The 23,416-nt window shown below is 38.1% G+C and overlaps 2 protein-coding genes across 16 annotated transcripts in view; both read right to left on the reverse strand.

Annotated features, from left to right (window-relative positions):
- Positions 1 to 233: 233 nt before the first annotated feature.
- macir (macrophage immunometabolism regulator) lies at positions 234 to 8,760 on the reverse strand. 4 transcript variants are annotated; one of them, XM_051121491.1, is made up of 2 exons: positions 8,649 to 8,760; positions 234 to 4,775 (listed from the first exon to the last, which is right to left on the reverse strand). In XM_051121491.1, the coding sequence occupies exon 2, from the start codon at positions 4,766 to 4,768 to the stop codon at positions 4,136 to 4,138; it is 633 nt and encodes a 210-aa protein (XP_050977448.1). In that variant the 5' UTR covers positions 4,769 to 4,775; positions 8,649 to 8,760; the 3' UTR covers positions 234 to 4,135. The 4 variants fall into 4 exon arrangements, with proteins under 4 accessions (XP_050977448.1, XP_050977447.1, XP_050977449.1 ...); XM_051121490.1 differs by having other exon boundaries at positions 8,628 to 8,760; XM_051121492.1 differs by having other exon boundaries at positions 234 to 4,771; positions 8,628 to 8,741.
- A 9,750-nt stretch (positions 8,761 to 18,510) lies between these two features.
- The window catches only part of ppip5k2 (diphosphoinositol pentakisphosphate kinase 2), a 47,497-nt gene continuing 42,591 nt past the window's right edge, over positions 18,511 to 23,416 (reverse strand). For 6 of the 12 annotated variants that reach the window (XM_051120776.1, XM_051120774.1, XM_051120770.1 and 3 more), the window contains 5 exons: positions 21,730 to 21,792; positions 21,012 to 21,032; positions 19,697 to 19,840; positions 19,487 to 19,600; positions 18,511 to 19,403 (listed from right to left, as the gene is read on the reverse strand). In XM_051120776.1, coding sequence (XP_050976733.1) covers positions 19,147 to 19,403; positions 19,487 to 19,600; positions 19,697 to 19,840; positions 21,012 to 21,032; positions 21,730 to 21,792 — 599 coding nt within the window. In that variant the 3' untranslated portion in view covers positions 18,511 to 19,146. The remainder of the gene's footprint in view (positions 19,404 to 19,486; positions 19,601 to 19,696; positions 19,841 to 21,011; positions 21,033 to 21,729; positions 21,793 to 23,416) is intronic. The other 6 variants (XM_051120778.1, XM_051120775.1, XM_051120769.1 and 3 more) reach the window with 2 other exon arrangements.

Raw genomic sequence — 23,416 nt, forward strand, 5'->3', positions numbered from 1 at the left:
AACAGAGATGAGTCTTTTTTAAATGCATCTTGGAAGGCATTTACACTTGGTTTCACTGTGATGAAAAAACAATGTAAATAGGGCCATATTTCAGATCCTCAAATCCAACACCATTTCACTGATGAAGATCAACTCTCTTATATTTATGCAACTGAGTGACTTAGACTGCATTCAAGGTCTATGTGTTTCATTCAGCACTCATTTCCTGGCAACACAATGCAAGAAATACACAATGCAAAGAACAGTGTTTTATTAATATCAAATGAAACTCAAACTCTGACAAAAACAAGAGTTAAACTTTTGACACTGCAGAGGGAAAAGAACATTTGAAGCATTAAAAATGTTCAGAATAGAAGAAAACATAACAATATTACATGTGCATTCAAGTATTCTAAGACAAACTAAGACATGCCTTCTGAATAGATCACGTACTGTCTTATTGAAGGCACTGCAGCCAGTAGTGGTTTCTAATGCATTTTTATTCATTAAGAGACGAAAATCTACATGTACTGAAATCAATTAGGTTGTATTCCTCTAGGCAGGAGCAGTTTTTAAATAATTACTATTATTATTACACTTTTGATAAGAAGAGAATACAACAGTTGAACGTTTTCAGTGCGTGACAGGTCTTCAAGCTTAAGTTTTACCCTTATTGGCTCTGAAATATCACAGAGGGTGTATCAATAGATTTCTTGCTGAGAATTTCACTATTTCACAAATAAAAACATCAAATAATAAGGTAAATTAAAAAGTTAATAGCATAGATACCCCAAAACACAAAAACAGCTTTTTTTTCTTTTCTTTTTTTTTTTAAGCGCTTTCGAATCTTGTATCAGTGTTAGAGGCTGCGGCAGGACAGCAATCCAGCTCACTTTAGCAGCTCGGGTTTTGGTAGTCTGGACACGAATGGGTCAGACACAAAAGTGACTTCAAATGGAATGACTGACAGTCGGCTGACTGCTGCCCGAAAGAGATGTAAATACAAAACTGGAATCAGATTCAGGGATGTTTGTAAAAGTACACTAGTAAGCTGATTCCTTGATGCTTATGAACTGATATATTAGTAAGCCTATTATTTTTAAATATAGCAAATAGACCGAAATAGGCTTGATCTCTTTCTGACTTAATGCTAGGCATTGTATATTCACTGCTGTGAAGATATATAATAAATCACACTGTTCCAATAACGTCACAAATTTAGTGTTTTTTAACAGTGGTCCAATGGATTTATAGCACATAAACATGAACACAATGCAGTTAGGAAATCAAACTACAACAAAACTATTAATCAGGCTTAAATTAAATCCAATATGTAAATAAAAACTTTGTGAATACTGTAACATCACTGACACATCACAATTAATAAATATATCAAATGAAAGAATCTAAGGTGCTTTTTAGAGCATTTTCCACCGACGGTTAGATGAATGAGATGTTCAAATAATACGGCAGTTTAACTAGATTAGATAGGTAGGTGTTAAACAACCTAGAAACAAAACAAATGATATAGCAAGGTTATAGTAAGGGTGAAATCTAGCAATTCAGTTCATTGCATTACTCTGAATTACAGGAGGACGATATAGAAGGAAAAAAAAGATGCACAAGGGGTTCAACTAAACAGTTAGAAAAAGGAGTTTTGAAAAGTATAACTTTGATAAGAGAAACAACTGCAATACTAACAAAGATCCACAAGAAACATGACGCCGACAGTCATATTCAAATGTTTAGAACTAAAATCTTCCATGATGATGAAGATATAAAAAGCAAATGGACACATATTAAACTCTATTGTCAAAATAAAACTCATACTAGTGCTTCTTGTGTAAAACCATGACAGATTGTCTGCTGTTCAAAAAATGTTAATCAAGTTCCCCCTGGACTTTGGTTTTTATAGCAATGTTATCTACTGTGTGCATTGTGAAGGGGAAAAGACGTTTTAACGGAAAAACTAAATGCCACAACCTTCATTAATGCAAACATTTCTTCCAGACAACAACACAGCATTCAGTGTCATTTAAAATGATCCGGTGAGTCTCCTGTAAAACATTGATTAGAGAAATGAAAAGGCCATTAATGGTTTCTCTATGCTAATGTTAGTTTGGGTTCTCCAGAGATAAGCCTCTCTCGCACAAAGCCTATCAGAGTCTGTTTTAAACAACATCCGGATTGTGTAACAGTCGAGATCCTCACCTGACACAAGTTACTAAAGTTAGCAGAATAACACAAGCGTATGAGCGGATGTTGGGGGAGAACGTAAGACTAAATGCAGTACAGCCAGATTCACGCAACATTTCCAAAGGTCTACGTTTTTTTTGCACACGCTCACACTCACAACTCACAAATAACAGTAGGAATTAAGCAATTAAGCCACACCATTTATTGCTAATCTTGAAAAAACCTCACTATGAACGTATCCCCCATAACATACACTTTTACAACGATCTGTTGTGTGGATAAAGGATTCGTAATCATGTCATTATTTACTCACTCTCATGCTTTTCCAAACTAAAAAAGCATCTTTATGCAGGTCTTGTTCATACAAAGTCTCCAGATAATAGGGCAGCATGATTTTAGGAGAAAATTGATGCGCAATTATTCATATAATTAAAATGCAATTTTAAGCTCCAGGTTTGCTGTGCTTGTTTGTAGGGCTGCACAGTTTAGCCATAAAGGCTGTCTTCATTTCTTCGCTTTCAAACAATAACGCATCAAGCTTTTATTTCGGCAGAAACCTGAAATTGATGGATGAAAACACTAAAACATAAGCTGCTTATGTGCAAGTGAACACAGTGCTGCACTTCGCTCTGAAACACAAAGCATATAGAGTTATTTCATTTAATTGTCTTTGTGATTTCACAATCACACTAAGCCATGATTTTGGTTTTATTTCAGATATTCATGTAGGCAGACTATACTACAACTCTATACTATAACTTTGCTTGCTATATTCCAAGTCTTCCAAAATCTAGTTTTGTGTGACAGACTGAAATCAGTCTTTATTCACAGGACACAAGTGACATTTCAGACCATCAGCGGATATCAACAACAAATTTCAGCCTGTTCTCTACACAAAGCTATGGCTTTAGCAGACTTTGGACCAGATTTGCTGCCAGTTTGTGCCAATGCAATCTCTCTTTTGGCATTAAAAAACTAGTTAATATTTTGTGGCTGACCTTACTGCTTACGCATTTGTAGGAGTTTCCCTTTCAGATGCAACATTTATGGGAAGATATGTATTTAACTAAGGTCTGCAGTAGTCAATTTACGGGTATTCATGCTATTATTTAACACCCAAAAAAGCATGTCTTAAGCCATTTTGCTCTTGACATGGCTCCAACAGTTGCTCATTTGAGCTGCTCTTGGTAAACTGCATTGGTCATTATGGAAATGAGCTGTGTCTGCGCTCTTTAATGTGCTCATTGTCATTAGATCAACTGCAGAACTTTCAACTCCCATCGGCGCTTTTATGGGATTATAGCGCTGCTAATTCACCACCACTTCCTGTCCTTGTATGAAAAGAGCTATGCAAAGTTTCTTCAAAAATGCTCCATTGTGTTCCCAGTCAGGAACATCACGAGGGTGAGTAGAGAATGACAGAATTTGTCTTTTTGAATGAACTACTCCTTTAGTTTCTCCTATCTGGGCCATATGGTGGTTCATCACACCTCTGGTTAACAAACAAGATTAGTGGTCTATGGATGCCGTAAGCCCAAAGTATACTTTGTTTTTGTATGTGTAAGCTAACATACGTGTACAGTTGAACGCGCAGCTTACTACGCATATTTTTCTCCAGTGGTTATGACCGATCTATTTGTTGTTGTCTTTTCAGTTTTGTTTTCTAATGTAAAACAATGGCCCGAACCAGTGCTGCCACCTTGTGGAACAACTGATTAGTGCAAAACAAATTCACTGCACACAGGTTTTGCACGGTTACAAAAATCTGGTGGTGCGTGTACAGCACGTGCATACTATTCCAGTGACGAAATCTGCATCGCACGCACTGTACGTAAAAACCAAGTACACTTTGGGCTTTAGTGGGGAACTATCTTTAATCAGAGTGGTAAAAATCAAGGCCCTACATCATAGCCAGACAACTGTGGGCGGGTGAACGTTGAAATGGCGGGTTTCTGAGAACTCATGTCTTGTTGCGGGTGAACACGCGCTCGCCCCGCAAATTGAGATGCTGTAGCTGGTACTGCAGCACTTCAGTGTCCGCCGGCTCCCTGAGGCTCATCTTGTCCAGGTTGAGGTAGTCCAGGGACTTGGAATACACCCGCTTGCCCTTCAACAGGCAGAGGGGCAGGGGCCCGTGTAAAGCCTTGCTGGGCTCCCCGCTCACGATGGATTTCAAGCAGCCGTCGCCTGAGCTGGGCATGCGCCGCCTCCTGCGTCCGTTGATGGCTGGGATGTCGTACGGTTGGTAGTAACGGCTTTTGGTTTTGTAAATCCGCGAGGCTCGGTGCAGGCTTAAATCCACAGGCTTTTTGATGGGGCTGGGCAAGGCCTCTGTGTTGCTGCTGTCAGGACTAGACCACTTATGGGCTAATTTGAGAAGCTCCTCACCAGTGGTGAAGCCCACTAGATAGTTGGAGTTCATGTGGAGGATTTGGTATCCCGAGACAGTACTTTTAATGGGGGAGCAGGGAGTGCTGGAGCATCGGGGTTTATCGGCTTCTGGCTTCAGGGTGCTTTTGACCTCAGCAGCAGGCAGAACGGATATGGGCGCCCTGGACACTCCACTGGCATCCATTTCCATCTTTAATGACATGACCTGGCTGAAACAGACAGGAAGTTATGTAGGGAATAAATTGCATATACTTTTTAAATTACATACGCTGTTATGACTATAACGCCTTTGCGCTTTGCCATAGAACAAGTCCCTTGCCTGGATGATTTGATGGTTTAAATCGATGCAAATGATCCTCCAGATTTCAGATCTAGCTATATAATGTATTTACAGCATTGTCTAGCACATATATCTGTGCGATGGTGACTCGGGCACATGTTCAAGGCAATTAAGTGGGTTTAAATATTGGTAGGGTTTGTTAAGAGTAAGCAATTCTCACAAATTATTATGGAAAATATGATCAGACATCACAGATGAAAAGTCTGATGCCTGGGCACATGCTTAATTATCACTGTAAAATCATCTAATATCTAATAACACTTCACAAAAAGGTTAATTAGTTGACAGTAGTTAACACAAACTAAGAATGCACAATACTACAGCATTTATTAATCTTAGGTAATGTTAAATTCAGCATTTACTAATAGATGATTAAAATCACAAGTTGTGTTTGTTAACATTAGTTAATGCACTGAGAACTAACACAAACAATGAATGCTATTTTTTATTAACTAACATTAACAAAGATGAATAAATACTGTAATAAATGTACTGTTCATCGTTCGTTCATATTAGTTAATATATTAGCTAAGGTTAACAAATGAAACCTTATTGTAAAGCGTTACACTAATATCGGGAATCTGCTTAATACAATTCAATAACTTCAATGGCTATGATTTCATTAAATAAATATGAGTAAATACATAGTGCTGTTGGATACCACCCATTTAAGATCTACTGTTTATGAATTATGACAATGTTTACTTTATGGTGTTAACATTGCAATATGTTGTATATTTTAACTCCTGTCATATTTTGAAAGAGAAGCTGGCAGTTGTAAAGCATATACATTTCAAAATAAGAGTTCCAGTGTATTTCAGGCTTGTTTCTAACTAAAAGTCCCACATTACGTAAAGTTTCTTTTTTTTTGGTTTATTGGTTATTATTGGTATTTGTTTACACAATGTCTGGCATTTAATTCAATGTCTTGTATCTTCTGTCTGGAAGGAAAGACTATGATTGTTATTTAATGCATATTGTTCAACATTTACTTAGTATCAGCACAATATTCCGGCCTGTAAATAATTACAAAATTATTAAATACAGTTTGAAGCAGAAATATTTTTCAAACCTAGTGTACATTTTGTATTCCAAAATATTTTGCTTGGAAATGTCTCCTTTGTATCACTTTATTAAGGAAAAACACATGATTTGACAAACTTGTGCCCCTATAGTTTGTAAAGCAGTCCTGAACTTAGGAGCATGTCCGCTTTTCCTTGGGAAAAAAAGTTGTCCTATAGAGCAAATTGAGTTAAAACGAACATTTGCAAATGTCTACGTGAATACACTTTGAAATCAACTGCGACCATCACTGGCAGATGTTTTTGCTAAAACTGCACAGTTAGGGCAGGTATTATTTAATAAATTCTGAGGTAATTTTCTCAAATTAGAAGCAGTTGCATCTGTCCTCCTATTCAGCAGCAGAACATGCACAGATATGAAATCTATAGATGGCAGATAAAGGCTTTTAAGAGGGCCAGCTTAACTTCACAGAGAATGGATCTTAATATTAAAACACTGCACTGAAGGATAATTCCAAATGCTGAGTGTTACTTGATAAAATAACAAAAAAGAAAACCATTTAGGAGGCATGAAATAAAACTCGTATCCGGTATAAGGATTTACACTCTGACTCCAAAAAGCTGTGAAAGCCTCAAAAGGTGTCGAGCCCCAGCCGCTGGTTAGTGACAATGATGGAGCCTTTCTACTGGTGATGATGATGTGCCAGTGGCGTGGGAAAGATGTCTAACAAGATTCTGGCAACCATTAAGATCTGACAAATCTGAAGGGGACTTTCAGTCTCTGCAGACATCAATGCAGGAATCTGCAGAAAGTATAAATCTGTTTATTTTACACATTATGACTTTTTTTTATTCATTTATTCATTTTCATTTTTTTCTAATTATTTTAGTAAATATTGTGCAAATTTAATATTAATTTAACTGCATCAATTGTTATGCTTGTGTTCTTTACTATCTTTAAATTTAATAGTGTAATATGATATGGAAGAACAATGGCACATTTTAATGAGCAAACACAAAGTAAAATCAAGGGCTGTGAAGTGTCAATTTATTCTTTATACACATGACGTTTTTCTAAATACAGAATTATGCTTTGTAAGGTATTAGAGCTGCAAACTGAGTAGTCGCGATGAATCTATTCAAAATAAAATTTGATGTATACATACTGTATGTGTGTGTACTGTGTATATATATTATGCATATATAAACACACACACACACGTATATATTTAAAAAAAAATTGTATGTAAACACTTGTATATAATTTATATTATATAAAAATATAAATATTTTCCATATAAATCAAACATATACTTTTCCCTAATAAATACATAATAAATATACACAGTACACACACATAGCATGTAAACAAACTTTTATTTTGAATTGATTAATCGCGACTAATCGTTTTGCAGCTCCATAAGGTATGAAGGTACAACTTCTTTTATTTGTCAAGTAGCACTGATTATTTCATTATATTATGAAATTGATTTTTGGTATTCTTTGATTCTTGGTATTTTAAAATAGTATTTTGTATTGCGTTTTAAAAACAACACTGCCTGACTTTAATAGTTAGGGTTAGGGTTAGACAACCTTTTATTAATATTACATTTTTGTGAAATGGGTAAGAAAACATTTTGCTTTGGGTGGGCTTAATAGTGCAATGTCCTATTTTTGTTTGATACGAATAAATAAATGAACAAACAAATTAACCAAATGTAAGATATTTTACACACGTATTAATCATCAGTACATTAACACATGAATCACACAATCAGCTGCCCATCTGAAAAGTCTATGCCAACACTAAATAGTAGTTAAGTGCTATATTTGCATTATTTTATTACCAAGATCAGTACATTGGAATAAACCAAAAACCTTCTGTCCTCCGTAAGACTGTTCGGCACAAATATTTTTGTAATTTTAGAAAGATAGACAAATAGACTGAAATATCAGTCTAACGTTACCTAGCTTGTAGCACAACATGATGGGTTCAGTTTATTCCCCCTGACACTTTTAAGGAAATCTGAGTTTAATTTAAAACAAATGGTATGCATCCATTATTCAGTCATAAATAACAGGTCCTACATTTCCATTGACTATACAATGGGGGTTTGGACAGTGTAGAGCTGGATGTAACCACTATCCATATGGAAATGTGTTACATGCCATACATTTTCAAGGATAAACCCCGAGAAACCAGGCCAGTGCTTTACTGTAAACGAACCAAAGCTCGCTGTAGCATTTCAGTAGAAACCAAATGCGCGATTTAACCATTTGGACATTGTGATTAATGTAAAAGCATGAACAATAACGACACTAAACGATCATTTTAAGGGTTTAGTAAGAGCTCTGTGAGGAATCAGCCAGTTTTATCCTGTTTCTTCGCCCGCTGATGATGATGATGATGATGATGATGCTCGACATTAGGGGCTCAAATACTGTGCCGAGTACCGTATGTACCATACAAACGCGTTCATCAACAGCTTCGTAGTCAAATACGAGTAATAGGAAATGTACAGTAAAACAGACCACCGTCCTCCACACTCTGTCTTTATTGTGGGCTGTGTCACTGCCACCATTTCGCGATTTATAAGCGGCACGGGGATTTAACGCTACAGCCGCCGCGTGCTCACCTACCGCGCTCTATTTATTGCGGAGTGACCTTAATGTAATAAAAAAAGAGTGTAAAATCAAACCTGTTCAGAAAGACTGCACACCTGGGCTTGAGAGAACCATAGACGTGATCCCTGTCAGAGTAGAGCAGCTCCCAGCGTCTGCTGTCGACACCAGTCACGTGACGCGAGCCGCTGATGCTTCAGGATCCAGTCACGTGACGTGATAAGGGTCGGATGTTCTTATATAAAGCAGTGCTTCTCAAACAAGGGGCCGGGGCCTGCTAGGAGGACTCAGCAAATGTCCAAGGGTGCTACAAGAAGACTTAAAACTATTTAAAGAAGTTCACCTTCTAGAATAAATATTTCCTGATCATTTACGCACCCACATGTGATCCAAGATGTTTGTGTCTTTCTGTCTTGAGTCGCAAAGAAATTAAGGTTTTTGAGGAAAACATTCCAGGATTTTTCTCCATACAGTGGACTATAGTGGTGCTCAGTGGATTAAAGGTTAAAGGAGAAGTTCACTTCCAGAACAACAGATCACAAGTAATGTACTAAACCCCCTTGTCATCCAAAGAAGTGGTAAAAAGCATGCTGATTTATTTCTTGAAAATCATCCATAAATGTTTCAAAATTACCATAAAGCATAGGAGATGTCCCCTTCATTCTTATATAAAGGTGATCTGATAATTTTTTTTCCAGAACAACAATTTACAGATATTTTACTTACCCCCTTGTCATCCAAGATGTTCATGTCTTTCTGTCTTCAGTCGTGAAGAAATTATGGTTTTTAAGGAAAACATTTCAGGATTTTTCTCCATATAATGGACTTCATTGTTGCCCCGATTTCAAACTTCCAAAATGTAGTTTAAATAAAGCTTCAAAGGGCTCTAAACGGGTCTTATCTAGTAAAACGATCGGTCATTTTTTCAGAAAATACAAATTTGTATACTTTTTAACCACAAAAGCTGGTGTAGCACAGGCTCTGGGATGCGCGTCCACGACACTACATACTTTTGAATCACGTCGAAAGGTCACACGGAACTACAGACCTAGTGTTTACAAAGCAAACGCGCAAAGACTAAGAAAGTCAAACGCTGTTTATAACAAAGTTTTTTGCCACACTCTACCTTTTTGAACCGGAGTACCCTGACAATGAAATTAGACGTGATTCGTAGTAGTGATGGGAAGTTTGGATCATTTTACCGACTCGGACCTTTGAGTCTCGTTCAGCAAAATGAACAAATCTTTTTTCGAGTCATTTCGTTCATTTTATCAAAATATAATTAAAATGTTACGTGTCACTTCCCTAACACATCTACTGCTTACACAAACATTGCTCACACTACAAACAAGACAAAACTATAATGCTATAAGAAACAGAAAAGATGAATTCATTGTTTACCTGGGTCTTTAGTCTATGATTCGCTCACCTCACCTCTTATCTGACAAGTTTTTGGGTTTGAGTTGTTCGTTCATCACGTGACAGCCCCATAAGATGAACGAACGACTCGAAAAACATGAGGACTTGAAACAGGTGAACTAATTCCAGTACAGAACCTAATAGGATGTTGCACATGTGCGACTGAACAAATCATCTCCGAGACGACTCGTTCTTCCCGAGTCACATTAAAGATTCGTTCAAAATGAAAGAATCATTCAAGAACAACCAATCACTAATTCATAGCATCGTGGACGCGCATCCCAGAGCCTGTGCTACACGAGCTTTTGTGCTTAAAAAGTGTACAAATTTTATTTTTCAAAAAAAATAACTGATTGTTTCGCTAGAAAAGACCCTTCTTCCTCGGCTGGGATCGTTTAGAGCCCTCTGAAGCTGCATTTAAACTACATTTTGAAAGTTGAAAATCGGGCCCCAGTGAAGTCCATTATATGGAGAAAAATGCTGAAATGTTTCCTTAAAAACCATAATTTCTTCACGACTGAAGACAGAAAGACATGAACATCTTGGGTGACAAGGGGGTAAGTAAAATATCTGTAAATTGTTGTTCTGGAAAAAAAATTATCAGATCACCTTTATTTAAGAATGAAGGGGACATCTCCTATGCTTTATGGTAATTTTCAAACATTTCTGGACGATTTTCAAGAAATAAATCAGCATCCTTTTTACCATTTCTTCGGATGATAACTTACATCAGGTAGCAGAGTTTCCAGACCAGAATGGCATATTGAATCACAAGGTCTGAGGAGAAGGTTCTTAAGAGTGATAAACAAGTTTATGACGGGATTTTCAGTCACACTTTATTTTAAGGTCCAATTCTCGCTATTAACAAATCATTAACTATGACTTTTGCCTCAATAAACTTTCAGGTAAAAGTTCAGGTATTTGGTCGGATTAGGGATGTAGAATATGGTCATGCAGAATATGTGCTTTTAAGTACTAATAAATGTGCAATATGTTAATAACAGGCATGCTAATAAGCAACTAGTTAATAGTGAGAATTGGTCCCTGTATTAAGTTTTACCAGATTTTTCTTATGAACTCCATGCAGAACTCTGTAATCTAGCCAGTGGAAATTTTTAGGCCCTGCCCAATACTAAAACACATACAACCTGGATTAGTTTATAAGTGGATGCTGTCAAATAAAGAAAAACCTGAAAAAGGAGAGTGGAAATAAGCTTAGCACAGACCTGTCTTGAGCTATGAAACTGGCAAGCAACCAGGGGGAGCAGATCACAGGAACACTCAGAGGCCAAAGCAGGGTTGGGCAACTCTAGCCTGGATCCACTTTCCTCCAGAGTTCAGCTCCGACACAAACACACCTGGACAAACAAGTCAAGGTCTTCAGAATTACTAGAACAGTGGCTCCCACTGTTTTCATTTAGCCCGATTTTGCCCCGAATTTCCCCTCCCAAGAATTGGAGCAAAAATCTTGTTGAGCACCTCGATCGGTCTCAAAGTTCGGCACGGATTATCTGGTAATGTGAGATGTTCACAGATCGAATCTTGCACCTCCCGATCTGCTCTCACACATATCAGGGCGGCCCCGATCATATCAAGCATGTTTTATATACAGGTGCATCTCAATAAATTAGAATGTTGTGGAAAAGTTCATTTATTTCAGTAATTCAACTCAAATTGTGAAACTCGTTTATTAAATAAATTCAATGCACACAGACTGAAGTAGTTTAAGTCTTTGGTTCTTTTAATTGTGATGATTTGGCTCACATTTAACAAAAACCCACCAATTCACTATTCACAAATTAGAATATGGTGACATGCCAATCAACTAATCAACTCAAAACACCTGCAAAGGTTTCCTGATTCTGAGACCAAAATGGTCTCACAATCACGGGGAAGACTGCTGATCTGACAGTTGTCCAGAAAACAATCATTGACACCCTTCACAAGGAGGGTAAGCCACAACATTCATTGCCAAAGAAGCTGGCTGTTCACAGAGTGCTGTATCCAAGCATGTTAACAGAAAGTTGAGTGGAAGGAAAAAGTGTGGAAGAAAAAGATGCACAACCAACCAAGAGAATCGCAGCCTTGAGAGGCTTGTCAAGCAAAACCAATTCAAGAATTTGGGTGAACTTCACAAGGAATGGACTGAGGCTGGGGTCAAGGCATCAAGAGCCTCCACACACAAGTCAAGGAATTTGGCTACAGTTATCGTATTCCTCTTGTTAAGCCACTGCTGAACCACAGACAACGTCAGAGGCGTCTTACCTGGGCTAAGGAGAAGAAGAAATGGACTGTTGCCCAGTGGTCCAAAGTCCTCTTTTCAGGTGAGAGCAAGTTTTGTATTTCATTTGGAAACCAAGCTCCTAGAGTCTGGAGGAAGGGTAGAGAAGCTCATAGCCCAAGTTGCTTGAAATGCAGTGTTAGTTTCCACAGTCTGTGATGATTTGGGGTGCAATGTCATCTGCTGGTTTTGGTCCACTGTGTTTTTTGAAAACCAAAGTCACTGCACCCATTTACCGAGAAATTTTAGAGCACTTCATGCTTCCTTCTGCTGACCAGCTTTTTAAAGATGCTGATTTCATTTTCCAGCAGGATTTGGCACCTGCCCACACTGCCAAAAGCACCAAAAGTTGGTTAAATGACCATGGTGTTGGTGTCAACACCTTGACTGGCCAGCAGACTCACCAGACCTGAACCCCATAGATTCTCTATTGTATATTAAGGAAAATTGTCAAGGAGTATTGTCAAGAGGAAAATGACAAACAAGAGACCAAAAAATGCAGATGAGCTGAAGGCCACTGTCAAAGAAACCTGGGCTTTCATACCACCTCAGCAGTGCCACAGACTGATCACCTCCATGCCACGCCGAATTTATAAAATTAAAGCAAAAGGAGCCCCTACCAAGTACTGAGTACATATACAGTAAATGAACATACTTTCCAGAAGGCCAACAATTTACTAAAAGTGTTTTTTTTATTGGTCTTATGAAGTATTCTAATTTGTTGAGATGGTGGGTTTTTGTTAAATGTGAGCCACATCATCACAATTAAAAGACCCAAAGACTTAAACTACTTCAGTCTGTGTGCATTGAATTTATTTAATACACAAGTTTCAAATTTTGAGTTAAATTACTGAAATAAATTAACTTTTCCACGACATTCTAATTTATTGAGATGCACCTGTACAGGATTTTAAATCGGGATGATGACGGCTATGATCACATCAGTACTTTCACAACAGCCAATGCGCGACCGCAAAACAGCTGCTGTACGGTCCGTTGGATAGTGGAGATGGAGGAAACTGCTTCTTATGTTTTTGTAGTAACATTGTCTGTATAATATGTTGAAAACATACCACAACAGCATGGAGCAAGGAAAGCTCTGGAGTGAAATCGTCTGTCAGTTTTCAACATACCGTGTGAGTGCATAAAGCTACTAGCACGCTAACTAACATTTGTAAACATTAGCTGCTGAAATGACAATCTGTTGTGTAAGATCACGTGAGGCGCTCCCTCTGTCATGATAATCTTAATAATATTTTGTAGTGTGTGATGTGCCACAGTTTTCAACCTCAACTGAAACAGCTTTACCTTTTGTCTGACTTTTCAGCTCCTCCTCTCCAACAGTCCATTTTTTATATCCAATCAATTCCAGGTGGAAATAAAGTTACACCCTTTTTGCAGTTGATGATCCTATTTCAGTGTTTCTCCAACCTGTTCCTGGAGCCCCCAAAACTGCAGATTTTGAATGTTTCCTTTGTGTGACACACCCATTTGAAGTCTTTACTAATGAGTTGAATCAGGTGTGCAGATTTGGGAACCACTGTTCTATTCACTCTGAAACAGGCTAAGTTGCATATGGCTTTTCATCTCAGGTCTGTGGAGTTTAGCTCTTTCCTTAAACATAGCAGCCTGTAATTTTCTATTAATCCTGGAGATTTTGGTTAGATTTTTCATGTACGTTTGATTGGGGATAGAGTTAAATGCTGTAGGACATCGTCCTCTAGGACCGATGCTGACCATCACTGATTTAAACAACATGGTTCATGGTTCTTTAGTACAGAAACACTTGAACCCTGTGATGTTGGTGGGTTTCCTCCTAAGAACTGCTTGTGAATCAGACCAGCGCTTACCAAACCTCCCAAATCCTTCACTACACAAATCACTACACATTCTGAATGTATCCTGGGCACACCCAATTTAGATCTTGCAGTTTATACTAACGGGTTGATGATTTAAATCAGGTATGTTCGATAAGGGAGAAGTGTGATGGGGCGCCAAGGGGTGCCCAATCCTATTCCTGCAGAGTTCAGATCCAACACTAATCAAACACACCTGTTTGTAATTATAAAGTGCTTCTGAAGATCGTAATGAGCTGGTTCAGTTGTGACTGATCAGGGTTGGACCCCCTCTGGCATTAACAAATTCATCTGTGTAACTTTATTGTAATCCTGAAGACCTTGATTAGCTGGTTCAGGTGAGTTTGATCAAGGTTGGAGCTAAACCCTATATTAACACCCCTTTTCCACCAAAGCAGTTTGAGTGCTGGTTTGGAGCCAGAGCCTAGTTTCCAAACGGTTCTTTGTCTTTCGACACCCAAAGCACCAGCTCTGGACCAGGAAAAGTGGTTCGTAAGTTAGCACTGAAACATTCCTGGTCTAGAAATGAGGGGCTGGGGGAGGAGTTCCCGTGACCAACAAGAAACTTCTGACTGCCGTTTTTAAAATAGCAGCTAAACAAGAACAGGTTGGATTCACCATATTCGGATGCCAACGTAGGTTTGCAAAGCCATGAACATCAATAGCAACGCAACGTCCGCCTTGTTCGGATGCGTCGTTGCTGCATGGACCAGTCGGAGTGTGGTGTTGAAGTACCGCGAGAGCAATTCAGAAGCTTAAAGAGATGTTTGATCTCCAGTTACGTGTCGTGCACCGACGCATCTTGAGCAAGCCTAGTGAGTTTGCGTTTGGCGCTCTAGTGTTGCTGGGAAAGATGAGACATATTCAGTGATGTAAGACCTGGCTCTATGGTGGCTCTCTAGCCTGTGGAAAGGCAAATCAGTTCCAAAACCAGCAATAGCACTGGCTCTTAACTAGCACCTGGTTCATGCTGGTGGAAAGGGGGTATCTGTGGACCTCAAGGGCCAGAGTTCAGATCCCCTGATCTAGGCCACATTTACATTACATGGTTCAAGTGATCCAATTCCAATTTGTTTCCTCCCTTGTGGAGGAAAATGTAAAATGTAAAAGCACATGGATTCTGATGCTCTCATTCATATGTGGAAATAAATCTGATATGAATTGGATACGAGCATTTGCATCCGCCATGAAAGCGGACAGACTGGATATTCCCCTTGCAATGCAAGTCGTACATCATATAAAGAGTGATGGTGGCGAATGACGTCAACTCAGGTGGGCGTTTTTCTGGCCAGTGCCTAGTCAATGGTTTTCACGTGAACTAGGGGCCTGTACCATGATGGTGTACCATGATCACTCCAATCCAGGCTTTGTTGGTACCATGATGCTGATCGTCAACTTTCTTTGTCAACTCTTTGATTCTGAGTTTGTGGAGCGTGTGCATATGAATGTGTGACATCAGTGGCGAACAGCCAATCACAAGCCTTGGTTAAGGGGTTTGCTAAAGTTTAAGTTAAATGAAGAATATGATGAATATAAATGCATTTACACTGATAATATTACTTGTTCGTGAAAGAGGACAAATAAAAGAAATGATCTTGCTCTATCAGTGCAGTCACATGTGAAACTTATGTTAGTTTATATAGTTGAAAATATACATCAGTAGAGACTCGAATGTGTAAGGTCGCATGTAATCATTTTTAAAGTGCTATCTATTGAGTCTACATTTTATTTATACTACATACAATCTGTATATCTTAACATTCATTTAAAATAAATGATTTATAATAACTGTTACACTAAAACTGCTTGTGTGTAATGGATTAATAATATAAAGTCATATAAGTCAGACCATTTATTATATTTTATTACTAGTGACATTTAATTTGGAGCAAAAGAAACTGGGGGAGTGACTTTTTATTTTGTGTCAGACATGTGTCACTTTGCTCACATCTGATTGGTCCGTTGTCAGTTTTAGAACATAACCTCGCCTGGAGCAGGTAAGTTACTATTGCAATGAACGCCGCTAAAAGCCAAGCCACTTTCATGGTACCTAAAACCCAGGCTTGGGACAAACTAAACTGAAACTTACCTGGCTAGCCAGCTAATCCGGCTTCATGGTACAGGCCCCTGGGCTACTTTTACACTGTTGCTGTGGGTTGTTTTTTAGTTTGTGGGTTAAAGTGATTTCCCTACCTACCCCTGGAAAGCAATTTCAATGGAGTGGACCTCTGACAAACAAGAACACCACAGAAGAAAAACACCAGTTGGGCTAGTTTTGATTGGCAATTGGCCTGGTTTTGTTTTGCAGACCTGGCAATTCTATCAGTCCATCTACTTTGTGCCGTTTTGCCAAGTGTATAGTGTAAATGCAAATCTGGGATGTGAATGTTATGAGTGTTGCCAATCCACAATCCTTGCTTAGTTGGGGACACTTGATAGTTGGCAATATCTTCGACTTGATTGCACAGATACAATCTGAGGAGAGCTAAACTGAGCTGGACGATGACGTCACTGTCCTCATTGTCCTCTTTTTAGAGAACTGAATTTTGTTTGCAATTGAAACCTTATTTTCCTGTTTAACACAGTAAAAATGCTTTGACACAATCTGTATTGTATAAAGCTCTACAGTGCTGTTTAAAAGTTTATGAACCCTTTAGAATTTTCTATATTTCTGCATAAATATAACGCAAAACATCATCAGATTTTCACACAAGTCCTTAAAGTTGACAAAGAGAATCCAAGCAAACAAACAAAACAAATATATATACTTTGTCATTTAGTTATTTAGAAAAATTATTCAGCGTTAAATATTTGCAAGGTGCTTTCAATATCGGATGTGACCCCTTTTTGAAGCAATAACTGCAGGTAACATTTTTTGTAACTGCTGATCAGTCCTGCACAACGACTTGTAGGAATTTTAGCCCGTTCTTTAGTACAAAAACATTTGAACCCTGTGATGTTGGTGGGTTTTCTCCTAAGAACTGCTTGCTTCAGGTCCTTCCTCAACATTTTAATTGGATTAAGGTCCGAACTTTGACTCGGCCGTTCTGTAACATTAGTTTTGTTCGTTTAACCATTTTTTGGTAGAATGGCTTGTGCGCTCGGGGTCATTGTCTTACTACTGCATGACCCACTTTCTTTTTAGATTTGAGTTCATTAACAGATGTCCTGACATTTTCCTTTAGAATTTGCTGGTTTAATTCAGAATTTATTGTTCCATCAATGACGGCAAGTCGTTCTGGCCCAAATGCAGCAAAACAGGCCCAAACCATGATATTACCACCACGTTTCACAGATGGGATAAGGTTCTTCTTATGCTGGAGAGCAGTGTTTTTCTTTCTCCAAACATAACACTTCTCATTTAAAACAAAAATTATGTTTTGGTCTCATCCATCCACAAAACATTTCCCCAATAGCCTTCATGATCTTTATCAAACTGCAGACAGGCAGCAGTGTTTTTTGGAGAGTTGTGGCTTTCTCCTTGCAACCCTGCCATGCACACCATGGTTGTTCACTGTTCTCCTGATGATGGACACATGAACTTCAACATTAACCAATGTGAGAAAGGCCTTTAGTTGCTTAGACGTTATCCTGGGGTTCTTTGCAATCTCAGAAACTATTATAGATCTTGCTTCGCAGTGATCTTTGTTGGTCAACCACTTCTGGGGAGGGTGACTGTGGTCTAGAATTTCCTTCATTTGTACACAATCTGTCTGACTGTGGATTTGTGAAGTTCAAACTCTTTAGAGATGGTTTTGTAACCTTTTCCAACCTAATGAGCAACAACAACTATTTTTCTGAGGTCCTCAGAGATCTTATTGTTTGTGCCATGATTCACTTTCACAAACATGATCAGACTTAAACAGATTCCTGTTCCTTAAATAAAACAGGGCATAAATTGACACCTAATTGTCATCCTATTGACTGAAAACATGTCTGAACAGATAGACTCTAATTTCACCTTCAAATGAACTGCTAATCCTAGAGATTCACATACTTTTGCAACTCACAAATATTTAACGCTGGATCATTTTTCATAATAAATAAATGGCAAAGTATATATTTTCATCTCATTTGTTTGATTGACTTCTCTGCCAATTTTCAGAACTTGTGTGAAAATCTGATGAACTTTTTAGTCATATTTATGCAGAAATATAGAAAAATCTAAAGGGTTCACAAACTTTCAAGCAGCACTGTATATACATAAAGGTTACTTAAATGAAAAGACATTCAAGACCAGCAGTGTAAATGCAGCCCTAGCAACATTACAACACAAATTATGTTGGGGTGAGAGATTTGAAGAAGTGGCTACCGAAGGACTATTCAACTATTGTCAGTATTCCACTAAACTTTGTTCTTTTTTTTCATGAACTTAAAAATACGAACAGCCAAAGTTCATTCCCAATTTAACAACATTTATGTTTTATTTCAGTTTGATGGAAAAGTAACTGATAACATAAGGCAGATGTCAGCTGCAGTGGAGGGAAAGAAGTGCACAGTCTGACTGTAATCAAATATATGCATTAAAAATATGTTTCTAAACAAGAAATATCACTTTGGACCTTGTTTGATGAGGCCCCAGAAACTGCTGCATTCATTAAATATTCCAAAAGAATTAAAACCAGCTGCAGCAACATGTCATACTATGACAAGTAAATTCTATGTGAGCTTTTACATTTTAACATTCAAATATACAAGATATATGTAACACATTCTTCGGAACCATTCAAGGTGAATGGAAAAGCTAAATAAGCTTACGATATGATTGTAATTACAACAATGTGATCTCTTTTGGTGGACTGTCTTTTGGTATCAAACATTCCGTCAGATATTCCTTTCAATGCAAATAAAGGTATAGCTAATTATGACAAATTCTTGTCACTAAAAATAACGAAGTGAGTCCTGTAACATGCGCAGTGAGTTTTGGTTCACTGGGTCCAGTTAACATATGTATCGGTTGTCCATGAGCTTGGACCATGGCATGTGGTCACCTGCTTTGATAGCCGACTTGTGCCCTGGTTGGGGGTTTGCAGATGGATGTCATGTGTAAAAGCCTGACGTGGTTTTTGCAGCACTCTTGTTTTCTAGAGCAGGGGTTTCGTGTTTTGCTGTGCCACTGGATGAGGATTGTTGTTTGGTTTTAACAGCAGAGTCATGAGATTCAGGTGGCAGAAGGATGGAAATGCTGGGAGCAGGGTTGGGCTGTTTGGTCTCTGAGCTTGGGTGTGAGGTTTTGCCACAACTCGCACCATGCTCTGAAACGGCTCTGGGTTTTCTAGCTGGAAAATCATTTTGATCTGAAGGGGAGAAAAAAAATACATAGAGTAAACAAACAGAAAGAGACACACTTATTTCACCATATGCATTTTATGCAACATGCCTGATACAGTCCTCTCTGGTGAGCACGTCTTCTTGCCAAGAGATTGGGTGAAAGGACAGGGCAAAACTTTTGCTGGAGTGTAAGTGTTCAAAGGAGCCTTCTTTGTGGGCACAGCTAAGGGTCGACACAAACAGAAACCAGTTAAGACAAATGTACAGTAAAACCGCACACATTATACAGTGCAGTCGGTGCATGATGTCCTGACTGTACCTGGGGAGGATGCAGATATTTCCAGTATTGGATCATGAGATATGGCTATGGAGGCGAGGAAGTCATCCACTTGTTTGAGAGACAGGGAATTATGGAGGGTCTCCAAGGGACAGATTGAAGGAACCATGGAGTACAACTCAAAACCTTCAAAGAAATACCAGAATATCAGAATCTGAAAAAAGGCTAGAAGACTTCTTCATATAGCATGAACTAGAACTTAAGATCGTTGACACATGGAAGAAACATGGCGTTCCATTTCCTCTGAAAGTGACAAGCAACAACACCGTCAAACGTGAGTTTGAGGTGGGCAGGATGAAGGCAGATGGGTCACACAAAGAACAGCTCACAAAACCTTCAATCTACCAAAAACATCACTCGGCCAAGATGAATTTATGAAGCGGAAATGATAATCGACCTACCTTGTACAATTTTTTTTTTAATTTCTCAGATGAAACTAGTGAAACAACATGATTATGATTTGATTTTTTTCACATCATGCAACTTGGCACAAGATGTCTGAATATAATCTTCAGGAGTCTTTTTAATAAAAGCAATAAGCAATGAGAGGCCATGCATTATAGTGATTATTCCACTGTAAAACCACTATAACACACAGTCTCTCATGGTTTATTGTATTAATACACACCAGCAACAGTTATATAACGGTCAAAAATAGTCATTCAGCCTAAAAAGTTCATTAGGCTAACCCTGTTAACATCTGCCAAGCAACAGTTCATATATTACGTGCAATCATAAGTGTGGCTTTACTGGCATTTTACTGTGAACTCATTCAATTTAAATTTAAAGCTATAACCGATTTTATTTAGTGCTGTCCCACTTAACACTCAATTGATTTGCTAATGTTGTTAAAAAACAATACATAAAATCTGTTAATAAGAAAAGGCATCTTAAGAAGTGAATGAGTGAACAACTAATCACACAACAATATAAGGCAATAAATATTATGCAGTTTTCAGATAATTAAATTAGGTCTTAAATTAAATTAATTAAATTCCGTCTTAAATTAAGAGATATGATTGTCTCAGTTATTTCAAAAAACAAAACGCATTAAAAATACAAACAAGCATGTGCTATTTTTTCTTCTGCGAATGCAAGAAATAAACCAAACATTTACAATGCACAGATATATAGGAGATCCTAGTGGGCCCGTGGGAGTTTGGTAAGGGTCAAAAATAGGGTATACAGACTAGATCTAAATACTTACTACACAAGTTTGGAAACCAGAGTCAAAATAAAATAACAAACACTAATTAGACAAGAAAGAACGAGTATATTAAGCATGATTAACACTTACCACTGAACATACTGGAAAACACTGACCCATTTAGAAAAGCAGATTAAAAGAAAAAAAACAAACAAACAATAAAAATGATATGCTAAAAATGTTCTAATTTTGCAAAAACATCACCTTAGATGTTATGTAACACTACAACGCAAGTGTTAAATATTAAGGGATACAACTGTTTAAAATAATGTTTCACATTTCAGCTATTCATTGATTTCCTCTTTAATTAATGTGACTCTGTTTGATCATAAAGCGTTAGCAAAGCTAAAATATGGAGATAAATATCAACAGGTTAAATCAAGTGTTATATTAAATATATATCCTTTAAATAGGCTTATGAGCAGCAAATTCTCATCACCTAAAAACACATTTCATCACTTTCTAAGAACTAGCTAATTCAGCCACAAATAAACAAGCACATATTAAGGTAACAACAAAATATGGCAAATTCCCTTTTTAACCATACTGTGTTTTCACACAGATGATGGACCAAAACTGACAGCAATCTTTGAGATCCATGTAATGAGACCACCGTGCAGAGGAGACATAAACTGTTGGTTCCTGGTGTGTTGAAGGGGTATTTTTAGCCCTCTAAAATGAATGACTGTCATATTCCCTGCTCCCTATCCTGTGGTTGATGGAGGAACTGTATATCCAGAAGAACAAATCATAAAAAACTGAACGTGAGGGGAAGACGTGTACTAGGAATTAACAAAAGCAAACATACCATTGGTTGGGTGTCGCGCAAATGAGATAGAAAATCTTTTTACAGCAGAACCACGCGTAGCCTCTGAGAAAGAGAAAAACAGGTACCTGAAATGTACAACAGCTAACAGAAAGAGGGTTAAAGAAGGGCTAAAGAAGGCAAGAGTCATGCAGGAAAGACGCAGAGGAAAAGCAGAGGAGTGCTCGTGTTAAGTGTTTGGACAGCCATAGGAATAGTGATTAAAAAACCAAAACCAAACCAAACAAAAATGTTACGCTTTTTTTAATATGAAATCTTTCCTTTCTGCTCAAGAAAACACACCATATTAACCCTAGAATGCATAATGGGGGTTAAATTGACCCGACAGAGCAGTAGAGCCACAGAACTACACATACTGTATATCTCACATCTGAGTGAATGTTTCAAAAACTACAATGAATAGGCAAGTTCAAACTTTTGACTGGTACTGGTTTCACACCATTAAAAGGTGTAAAAAGTCAAAAACCAAAAGGCAAAAAGGTGGAATCATTGCATTAAGCTCTCAATTCTGCAGGGCCCCTCTCTGACCGCCACGGAGAAAGGTTTGTTACACTGCCATTGGATCTTGGACTAACACAGACGAATACCCAGTGCCGTTAAAGGGGTCATCAGATGCCCATTTTCCACAAGTTGATATGATTCTTTAGGGTCTTAATGAAAAGTCTATAATATACTTTGGTTAAAAATTCTCAATGGTTGTGTAAAACAACACCCTTTTTACCTTGCCAAAATCAGCTCAGCAAAATTCATCCCATTCTGATGGATTGTTCCTTTAAATGCAAATGAGCTCTGCCCACCCCGCCCCTCTCTTCTCTCTGTGGAGTGACGAGCTGCTCTGAGAGACTGTTTACTTGACCTACATTTAGCGCGTTTAGCCGCGAAACTTGCTAACTAGCACGTTATTAGGAAAGGTGATTGCAGAGGTTCATAATAAACCCCTTATACTCACTTCTGCTGTAAGTGAAGCTGGATCATGAATGATTCACACGAACATAGACGGATATATGTAGATCGGGAGGCGCGTTCCCTTCACAAACAAACGTAATCCACTGCATCTTCAGCGGCTCAGATGTCTGGAGTAAATGACGACCATGTGTTCACTATTACATCCAACAACACAACACCTCAATCACTCAATCGGAGATATTCTTGTCTAACTTACATCCCTACTCCGGCATCGAAACAATGGAGGTTGGACTGTTACAACTGATCTGAGGTAAGACGGTCATGTCAATCAACTATCGTGGGAGCGGCCTCTGTCAGTGTGACGCCACACATCTGAGGCATCTGAGCACATCACGGCTCGATTTAAAAAAAGGGGATATTATTTTAATAGATTAATTAAAAAACACTGCATGGATTTTTATCATTATAGGGTAGATTTGTACATACATTGCCAACACACAATGTTCAAACAACATGTAAAAGTGAAGTTTGCATCCGATGACCCCTTTAAATAATGAAGACCTCATTTCACACATGGTGACTCTCTAGGTTCAGCATGGTAAAGTACTGACCATGCAACAAAATCTCCACATACTTTCTTGCACAAAAGACTATAACATATCTACTTTGCACTTATTCAGAACTTTTTTTCTTAATTATTTATTTATTACAGCTATTTGTATTATAAATGTAGTACACAAATGTATAGCTGTTGAAATATAAA

This window comes from Labeo rohita, chromosome 10 (genome assembly GCF_022985175.1).
Source record: "Labeo rohita strain BAU-BD-2019 chromosome 10, IGBB_LRoh.1.0, whole genome shotgun sequence".
Taxonomy (NCBI): Eukaryota; Metazoa; Chordata; class Actinopteri; order Cypriniformes; family Cyprinidae; genus Labeo; species Labeo rohita.